General features: G+C 42.3%; 1 protein-coding gene across 1 annotated transcript; it reads right to left on the bottom strand.

Annotated features, from left to right (window-relative positions):
• Window positions 1–2,135: 2,135 nt before the first annotated feature.
• Window positions 2,136–6,160, bottom strand: foxf2b (forkhead box F2b). Its single transcript, XM_086268767.1, has 2 exons — window positions 4,878–6,160; window positions 2,136–2,943 (listed from the first exon to the last, which is right to left on the bottom strand). Exons 1-2 carry the CDS (start codon window positions 5,851–5,853, stop codon window positions 2,771–2,773), a joined length of 1,149 nt encoding a protein of 382 aa, XP_086124893.1. The 5' UTR covers window positions 5,854–6,160; the 3' UTR covers window positions 2,136–2,770.
• Between the last annotated feature and the right edge of the window lie 4,527 nt (window positions 6,161–10,687).

A 10,687-nucleotide genomic window follows, 5' to 3' on the forward strand; every position in this document is an offset into this window, starting at 1 on the left:
CGTCTCTGTTCTATGGCAGTGACCACTAGATGGCACTGTTCACCACTATATTGAAATAAGAGGCCGCTGGAAAAATCCTGTTTGGGAAAATCCAGCAGCTGCAGGGTCAGTTTTGCCACTTTTGTGTGACAATATATATATATATATTTTTTTTAAAATGACTTTTCTGTCTAGTCAGAGATATTCTTCTTTTTGATATGTGGCTGCAGATGCTTGTTTGCTTTTGCTGTGTTGCCAAGAAGGAGCCCACTTCAGAAAGACCAGGATGACTCAGTCGGCCACTCTCCCATTGTGTTTTCCTCACACTGACTCTCACGCTCACTTACACAGAAATGATGAAGATTGTGAAAGGGTTTGTTGTGCAACTGCAGCCAGGTCATTCATTTTTCTCTGCAGTGTGATAGCAGATTCTTTACTCTGCATAAATTACATTTAGGTTACGTGAGAACAGGTTTTATTTCATTAAGGGCCAAGAGAAAGAAAAGAGTGTGCTGTCATGTGTTTAAAATGACAAACGGTGACGTGAGAGGAAAAAGCTTTTCTCATATCTTGTATTAAGATACAAGGTGTGACTGCACGTGACAATCAAAGGTCACGTGATGCCGGGGTCCTAATAAGGAGCTCCTACAGATGTGTAATCTGTAGGATGCTGCATTTGATTCGTGACCAAAAACCATGCAGAGAAAGAAGAGTAAGGGCACAAGTGCGGCAGCCCGAGTCTGCTTTGTGTTTGTGTGACGAGGCAGCTCTGTGTCAATCTGATCTGTTTACCGCACTCTAAAAATACCACTTTGTTGCATTTCCACAGACTCGGGCCCAGTCGTTTCATTTGTTTATATGGCGTCTTGAGATGTTGGCAACCCTGGATGACCACATGGAAAGGAGCAGCCTCAGGATGCAAAAGATTTTCAGCTGCCTTCCACGGGCAAGACACGGCTGTGAAACACGTGAAATGAAGCAACGTTCAAACCAAGACTGGTCTGAAGCAGTGATCATTCCCCCCTCTGATCTTAGACTAATAATGTTCCTCCCTCCATGTTACATCTGTTTCATTCAGAGCGTTAACAAGAATCCCGCTTCTCTTATAATTTAATATAATATACAGTGGTAGCAAGTGCCTACATATATGCACACGCGTGTGCTTTTAAAGGCATTTTACTTTCCTGGATTTTCTCTTATACTGAGCGCCGCTACATTTTTCATTTTTACTGCATTTATTTAAAAGCTGTGTTTACTTTAAACCCGTGACTTTATAAACAAAACAACTAGTAAAATAAGAAGTATTATTTTAAATTTAACTACTTAACAGGATATAAATAAACTTCATATCATCCTCTTGAAATATTTATAGTATGTTGATATTGAAGCAGTGCGCTTAAAATCCAGTAAAATACAAAAGGTGCTCACAGGACTGTTATACGTTACATTAAATGTTATGAATTATACATTTTTCTGTTTATGTCTTGACTTAAGATTTAGATCTGTGATCCAAATGTTATATTATATATTTTAAATAACTGTAATCCCTTTACTTCAAATAAGTAAAAGCTCTGTAATTACGACTACATAACCGAACAGAAACCAGTAAAATGGTTACTAAACAACAACAATAACAGAAAAAAATCGGATCCTCTCTCAAGTGTACACCTTTAAGCAGAACATTAAAATAAAGGCAATTATTGATTTTTTTTAAACTAAGATTCTAAACAAACATTATAGGGTTGTTTACTGTATGTTACTAAATATTCGCTGGAAACTATTTTAGAGAATAACAGAAATTCATAGCCTGACAGTTAGTGCAGGAAAATGCACTGAGATCCAAAGTAGTTATGCAACAAATGAATAGATGCTTAATAATAAGCATCCAAACTTTAAGGTAAAGTAGAAATATTACCATGAAATTGACCTAATTTATCAAAAATACTCAATGTGCAGCAGTATCTACCTTGTCCGTATTTGTAGACCACGTGCGCTATTATGTATTGGCGCTTAACACATAGGTGACACTTTATGATGTAATCTAAATAGGTTTAACAATTATAGTAAATAAAAAGCAAAAGTAAAGAATCAGAAATTTGGCCAAGCACATGTCAGGCTGACCAAATAATCCAAGAACTTTCTAAAAGGGCCTAAAATACAGCTCTGTTTAATTAGACTATGTGTCTTTGCTCCATGCAAGCTCAAGATCAGCTCGTTTGAACTCAAGTGAATCGAAAATGTGATGGATACACGCGCAGGGAAAGACTGACGGAATTTAGCCTAAAATATATATCAGCTTTATTGAAACATTTTACAGGACAAAACAAAAAGAAAAAATGGTAAAAGGATTATACAATAAGTGCAAGATTCGTTGCAGTTCATGAAAGCCTAAAGCGTTGTGTGTGTAATAAGATACAGTTACATGGAGTATAATTGGTTTGCACGTGTTACAAGAGCAAACGCATCGAAAGTCGTGTTTCTGAAACTTCTCTTGAAGAAGAAAGCTTGTCAGGGTTCATATAGGCGAAGTGGTACTTCTAAAGGCCTCTGGAGTTTCTTCATTCATGTTTTCTTCAATGCATAGTTCAAGTCCAGCAGAATTAACAATAATAAAGATATTTGGCTGCATAGGAGGCAAACATGTGAGTGCGGACTCCACCATCCATGCTAGCACGAATCCTTCAAAAATTACAAAAAAGACAAATAGACCAAAAAAAAAAAAGATCTGCGTGTTTGTTCAGATGTGGCTGTGATGCCTCTCTTGTTTTGAAGTCCGCAGTGACAGGAGAGCTCACATCACGCAGGGTTTGATGTCCTGACAGACGCTCTGGGGGTGGTGGTGGTGGTGGTGGTGATAGTAGGATCCGCCGGCCGAGGGGTGGAAGGAGGAGATGCCGTTAAAGTTCAACACAAAATCTTTCCTGTCGCAGACCGAGGAATGGCTCTGATAGCGCGGAATCCCCACTGTGGAGAGGCAGAGAGGAAAGGTTTTGAAATAAAGGAACACATTTCTGATCACTGTCAGGAAATTAACGGTGGCATTAAAATATTCTAAAAGAAAGAAAAAAACACAACAGCTGAACTTGAAATAAAACATACGCTCTTGTCATATATCTAAAATCAGTATTTACTTTGATTCTACATTTTTAAATTAGAACTTTTGAATGCAGAACATGAGCCATTCCTCTTTTAAACAGTGCTGTTGATACTTTTGTGTGGCTTTAAAATCAGCACAATTGTTGATGGCGTAAACGGTCCTTCTATTGTATTTATAAAAATAAAGTGTTTACGCTTAAATTTTCAGTTGCCATAAAAATCTAATATTTCTTAACACAAGTAAAAAAAAAACCCGAATTCTTTAATCATAATATTTTTCTTTTTGCAAGCCTCCCTGTTGGCTCACAGCGCAGCCACACATCCGTTCTTTTCAGTTTCTTTGGCTTCTTTAGCTTTCTTATATGGATGCTTTCAGTTTTCTACCCAGTTACATTTTATCATTATTTTTTGAAAATGCTGCGTTATTTCAGGCAGATTCAGTGGCCATCGTCTGTGTCTGTGAGCGAGGCTCTGTTTCCAGAAACAGAAAACTAAAAGTGGAGACTGCGGCTCCGTCAAGGTCATAAGGACTCCAGATGTGATCGTGTTTTTCAGGGGGGAAGACAGCAGGCTTTATCCTCCGGGCCACAGCTCGCTGCCCTGCGCCCGTTTTCATAGACAGCGCACACACACACACACACACACACACACACACACACACACACACACACACACACACACACACACACACACACACACACACACACACACACGCCTCTTTGACTGACAGTACTGTTAGCGAGTCTGCTGTGTACAGTCCAGCACGTCTATCCTCCGAGCAGGCTCAATTAGAACGCTGCGTAAAGTTTAACAAGGCCTTCCGTCTCTTGTGGATACGCCGTGGTTGAAATCCACCGCCAGTGTGGTCCGACCTGCACAGTCTTTGTTTGGTTAACCTCTGGGACCCCTTTCGGGCTCCAGCATGGGTTTTACTCGCCTCGGTTAGATCCCCAGATTTTCGTAAAGCCTGGCTGTGTTCTGCTAAAGTAAATGAGGTTGAACTGGGAGGTGACTTGAGAGCGCAAAATAGTTGTTTTTCTTAATCTAATAATTCGCCGAAATATCCCGTGACATGTTATAAACATGTGACTTTATGGAAATTATACAAACTGTGGATGAAATGACGCATTTTCTGATTGTTAATGAAGTTACATACACAGCAAGAAATGTCACTATATTTACTAAAATACCACAAAGCGCTGTCTGGCTTTGTGATTCAGCCAATAATCGATGCATCTTTGCTGTTTAACAAAATTAATGAAAACATTTGTTCTTATTTTGCAACTAGTGTGTTCGGGTTACATTTTGAGGCAAATGATGCGGGAAAAAAAAGTCTGCAAACAGATTAAAAAGAATAATGGTAAATTCTCTCTGCGTGTGTTTTTAATCGCTTTGCACAGATATGAATTTCCCTCTAAGAATCTTTTTCATCTTTAAATACAGGACAATCATCTTTATATATATATATATATATATATATATATATATATATATATATATATATATATATATATATATATATATATATATATATATATATATATATATATATATATATAATTTCTGTGTAGTCTACAATTTCATAATTACACGTTACAGTTATCACACGGGCCTCTGCAGAAGAAAGACCCACTCATTTAGAGTGTTGCGTTTTAAATGTGCTTATATCATGCAGATAAAACTTAGATGCAGTGAAAATTGTTATTATTATTATTGTTTTTTGGGGGGAGGGGGGGGGGATCCCAGAGATTTTAATCCGGATTCATCTACCCCTCTGTAAGCCTCGAGTTATTCTGTGGTACCTGAAATATCAGTGGAGTGGCTGTCCCTGCCATTCTGGTGAAGATAACTCTGCTCCAGGGAGTAAGGCGACATGCCGGAGTGTAAACCAGAGGATGCTGGGCTGCTGGAGGCTAGAGGCTGTTGTTTGATGTAGGGGGAGCCGCCGGAGGACGCCCAGTGTGCGGATGTACTGGCGTACGGGGAATGGCCGTCCAGCGCGCTGGCCATGGCTGGAGAGGACGGTACAGGACTGCTGCTGCTATCCTGCCCATATTCCCCGTTAGGAGGAACAGGACAACTCGCCATGTATGTGGAGCCGGGACTCGGGGACATGTGAGGTACGTGGTGCCCGCCGCTCAGCCCGTCGTACCCCCCGGCCATTGAATTGCTCATCATGTCCAAGTTGTAGCTGTTACTGTGACAAGCGAGGGTGGCCGATGGACCCTGGAAATCAAAACTCTGTGGAAGAATTGAGGTGCCGAAGCCTATGCCATTCATCATCCGATACATGGGCTTCAGAGCTTGACATTTTCTTCTGAAGCCTCTGGGTCTGCGCCGAAATGAGCCTTCCTCGAACATGAACTCACTGCCTGGATCGATCGTCCAGTAGTGGCCTTTCCCCGGCCTGCCCAGCCCTTTTGGCAGCTTGATGAAGCACTCGTTAAGCGATAGATTATGCCGGACAGAGTTCTTCCAGCCCTGGTACGAACCCCTGAAGAATGGGAAGCGAGCCTGGAGAAACTGATAGATTTCACTGAGTGTCAGCCGCTTGGTGGGCGAGCTCTGTATTGCCATAACGATGAGAGCGATGTAGGAGTACGGCGGCTTTTCCGGTCGCCTTAAACCGGAGCTCGTCTTCTTTCCCTTGACGCCATTAGAAGAACTTTCTGTGGCGGCTTGTGGGCTCAGCATAGCGGGATGCAGGACGCCGGACGCCGGGCTGGATCTCAGAGGAGGCGGAGGTTCCAGCTGCTGCTGAGGGGTCTCGGTCGTCATGTCAGCTCTGACGTACAACTGGCGTAGAGAGAAGAGAGGGGAGGGAGAAAAGACGACCTGGAGGTGTTTCGGGGGAGAAATGTGCTGGCTCCCAGCGGTCAGTGTCCTTGCAAGTGAGCGTTACACCGCCAGTGGTCCTCAGAATCCCAGCGCAAAATGGAGTGAAATCTGTCTCCAGTTACGCACGACTCTCCTGTTACGCACGGTGCTCCTTTGACGCATGCAGAACGCACGGCTGGTACGCACTGACAGAGAGGAAGAGGAAGAGAGAGTGGGGGGAGGCGGTTATCCACTGGAGACTAAGTGTCCAGAGTTGTAGCTAGACATAAGGACTCCACGGGGTGTCACAGCAGCGCTAAGTGGCGCTGTGTGACGCGCCGGGTGGCCATCGACCGCCTATAATAATCCCTCAAGTGCAGGAAACACGAAAACCCTTGGACTTATTGCGCGCAACAGTCCAGCCAAACAAAGTCCGACCACCTATCATTGCATAAATCTTTCTTCCCTCTGCTCGAGCCCCCCGCCTCTTCCCCCGACCCTTTCTCCTCATCCGCACTCTGCCCCTGCAATTCTCCCTGAAATCAGTGTCGAATAGTCCCCCCCCCACACACACACACCACCCCCCTCACCCGCCCCCATGCCAAGTCCATTTACCGTGCAGCAGCCTTAAAGCCTCTCATTCTCTCCTCTCCTTCGTCTTGTTTCTTCCCCTCCCACCACCTCTCTCCAAGTTCGGACTACACGCAATTAAGCCATCTATCAAACCTCCCCCAGACACTCCAATCAACAACGCCACACGCCAGCCGCACAAGTTTAAAAACGAGCTATCCCCCCGCCTCTGCTCCTCCATATATGAAGCAGTGATTTCGTCCCAATGTGCCACAGAGCATAAATTTCCTCTGACAAGAATAAACCACCGCAATATGTGCAAAATGTCCAGCTTGCATCTGAAACCGCGATGCCCAAAACATTCACACGGGCCCTTACATGATGTCCCCCGGCAGATAATACCCAAGCACATCAGTGTGAAACACCGACAGAAAAAAAGGCCACATTGCGTTATTTGTATTATTTCGCTCATAATTTCCTCCCAAACTGGTCCAGAGGATAACAAAAACAAACTGTCGCGGTGCCGGGCTGGGGAGAGGAGTGTGAGAGATGGAGAGGTGGTGGTCTTTACCGTGCGTGTGTGTAAGCGGGGGGTTGCTCTGAGTAAATGACTTTGACATGAGTGGAAGCAGGCTTTTTCCATCAAGCCCGGCCCTGGATACCACACACAGCGCGCCAGTGTCAGCTTACCGCCCCGGGCCAGAGTCGGTCCCATGGGCCCCACGTTCATTAGACAGAGAAAAGCGAAATTAGGCGAGCGGGCGTCGACAGTTTCCTCCCCTATGGAGACATCACACACAGATTTGTCCAACATGATGGAGTTATATATCCCATAAAGGTAATATCAACATCCGTGCTGCGACAGAGCGGAGAATATTGGGCTTTGAAGAACAAAAAAAAAAGAAAAAGGTTTTACTTCTGGAGCTTTTAGGTTGAATTGTATGATTGTAAATCTCCCCCCTTTCTAATTTTTTTCAGTCACGTATTTGTAATATTTCAGTGTAAATTTCAGCCGACTTCAACTACTCCCCTCATTTTCACAGAACCTCGCACAAAGGGAGAAAAATAAAGCCCCACGCAATCAAACTTATAAATATCCATGTTTTCGCCTCTTTTTAATTTCCCGCTCAAGTGTGTCTGTGCACGTGTGTGCCTAAGGGCCCTTTAAAGTTTAGATATAGCCTGGAGGATATAAGCAAACAATAACCAGACACACTAACCTTTGCACTTTGCAGAACAAAGGATGTGCGGATAAAATCGTTTTCCACTGCAGTTTCGAGGACCTAAACGGCCCCAGAAATTTCCTGCGACATCAAAACTTATGACCCCTGCCGAGATCAGGATGCTTTTGCTTGGAGAGGGAATCTTTGTTCTGGGAGCGCTTTGAAGACAGCGATCCGGTTGCTTTTTTACGCGTTGATCTTATAGAGCTTCTAATTTGGTCTTCTGGAATATAAAGCTATCAGCTGCCAGCGCACAAACGAGATGTGTTTCTGTTTTTGTAGCACGGCCACGACTGGAGGCTGATATGAAGTCACTGCGGACATAATAAGGCCGTGTGTTTGTTTGCATGTTTGGACGAAGATATATGATTATCCCACAGAAAATATCAGACAGGGTTAAGAAACGGGCCTGCTCTGACCTCAGGTAACTTACAGGCCTCCTTTTTTCTTTTTGTTTTCTTTCTTTCTTTATTAAAGGATAAAATCAATTATCCTGCTTCTCAACACAATTTAGAAAAATTTATTATTTTGGACGAACATTTTGTACTTTCATTACTGATTTTATTTGTTAACTAATATAACCGAACAACTTTAAAAAGAAAGCTTATTTCCGAATGTCACGCAAAGGCAGTGTTCACGTGTGTAACAGTTAGCTCTGTCTTGGTTGTTTTGTATGCTCCTTGTTTGTGCAACAGGCCTGAAGTAAACAATATTCATCAAGTGAAACAATAACAAATACAGATTTCAGGTCTCTCTCTCTCTCTTTTAAAGGTAATCTAATATTCTTTTGGCTGCTCGGCTTTTCTCCTGCCTCTCCGCCTGCGCTTCCTGTGGCGGTGCCGGGAGCTTTGGAGCTGGCTCTCCGGGACTCTAGGAGGTCAGGCGCGGTTCAGTTTGCCCGAGTGACAGACTGTTTGGACTTCCTAACATTGTGCCTGCCTTATAGTTTTGTTTCATAACACCGCGGCACCCCCCCCCCCTTCCCCCCACTCCCACAGTTCTCCCTACAGAATGCGTGATGGGTGCAGAGAAGAGACGAAGGCTGAAGTGAAAAAGCAGAGAGCGTTTTCAGCCTAAGGTATGAGCCTTGGTGTCGAAGTTATTAAAAATGTAAGGGTGCTGAGATGACTGGGGCCACGTGACAGGCTCTGAGAGCGACAGGTGTGCTGTTCCGGTGTTTCACCTGCAGGTTGCAGCATTGTCCATAGAAACAGGAACGAATCTCACCTGTCACCTGTCTCAGCTGCTGAGTGAGCCCTGTAAACACACACCTGCCCCCGTACTGCCAGCTCAGTACAGGGGCCACGAGCATATGAGCTACTGCACGGCTAACTTAGACTATACACTTAACTATATAAAATATTTTATTTTATTTATGTTGTATTTATTTGTTTGTTAGTTCGTTTATTCCTCAAGATGCACGTAACAAAAATAGCTACGTGAGATATTCAGGTTTTTTTCTTGAGTACAGTCAAAGTAACTTACATTTAAGAAATTCCAAAACTCTTATCACTTTATAATTTGGTTGCCCTGAACATCTCTAAAATAGAATTGATCCACTATGTTGTTTTTTCTACCCCACAATGAAATGTTGCAGTTTTGCTATCTAAAGAAAGTTTAGTGCACTACAGTCTTCAATAAATCACTGACACTAGGAACTCTTATATTGTGAAATGTGTCACCAGGCTTTGTGTCAGAACGGTGTATCTTTACTTACAGCTACAGTTAAACACAGCAGAGTGTGTAAACCGAAAACCGAAACTTTCTGTTTTGTATTTGATGGTACAACAAACAGATAAACCCAGAATGACAGAGTGAGAGAAAAAAATAAATCAGTTGGATTTTTATTTCTGAACAACTAGTGCTAATCAAGAAAACAAAAATTATTATTACAGCTTAATTTGAGACACTTTTACTGAGTTTGGGCTAAAAGCGTCGACGGACTGATCAATTATTTTGTCTGAGCTCACGCGTGATTTTTTTTTTTTTTTGTGATCAACACCTCGTTAGGAAACCCGCGGCCCCGAGTCTCTGGGTCCGTTTCAGGACCGAGGAGAGCAAGTATAGGCTCCTGCATGGGGACACGGACAACAAACAGCCCGCGTGTTTTTAAAGATCCTGATATGCGTGTAAATCTCAATGTGGTCACAGAACATAAATCATAAATGGCCTTTTGTAGATGGAACAAAACAATTAATTGAAGAAAAATAAATAAATAAATAAATAAAAAGCATAATTCTCCTTCTGTTGTTCGGTTTAGTTATTTATGGATTTGTTTGTTTGCTGAACTTTTATGCAGTGTAAATAATACCAGTAGATTATTTTAAACGTTGTTTCATTGAGCCGTGTTGCTCGTTTATGGGAAACTTAAGATGGCTATTACAAATAAAATAAGTACAGAAAAGTAGGCTTTTTAAAAAGGTCTTTTATTTTGATACTTTCTTGTGGGTGGAAAATAAAACCCTTCTTGATTAGGGTTGAAGTCTGTCTGTGAGGCAGATCTGGCACATTTGTTTGCAATGTAATGTGAGACGTTATGTTGTTACATGACAAACTCCTCACCGCTGCGGAGGTATTTTCTTCCATTTGGACTGAGTACAATAAATAAAGTAAATGGAAAATAATACGAATAAGCACCATCATCACAAAAGCATTTCATATGTAACATTTATTAACGATGGCTGACTTCTATTTTGCCATTTTACTAAGTAAATACTCGCTAATATTTACAAGTTTGGATAAACGTGTCGCACTAAACGCGACATCGTCCAAAGAGCCTGAAGGCACCAGACTCAACATAACCTTTGATTGTAAATATTTTATATAATTATATATCTTTTGACTTTGGTAATTTTTGTAATTATGGTTTCATTTTCAAACGAAAATAAGACCAACTTATTTTCCTTTTTGGCTCTAACAAGAGAAACCACAACAAATACCTACAGCAGGTGTGAGGCCCTCCCTCTCCCTCCACCGCATATTCATGCACCTGCTTCTGATCT

The sequence above is a fragment of the Aulonocara sp. 'chitande type north' Nkhata Bay genome, linkage group LG17, assembly GCF_057382095.1.
Source record: "Aulonocara sp. 'chitande type north' Nkhata Bay isolate Kocher_YH1m ecotype deep benthic linkage group LG17, A_spYH_male_GT1.1, whole genome shotgun sequence".
Taxonomy (NCBI): Eukaryota; Metazoa; Chordata; class Actinopteri; order Cichliformes; family Cichlidae; genus Aulonocara; species Aulonocara sp. 'chitande type north' Nkhata Bay.

Bases quoted from the DNA above. Each gene is read 5' to 3' on its own strand.
- foxf2b (XM_086268767.1), bottom strand. From the start codon at position 5,853: ATGACGACCGAGACCCCTCAGCAGCAGCTGGAACCTCCGCCTCCTCTG. The intron at 2,944-4,877 runs GTACCACAGAAT...GCCTCTCCACAG, and splicing joins CCACTCCACTGATATTTCAG to TGGGGATTCCGCGCTATCAG.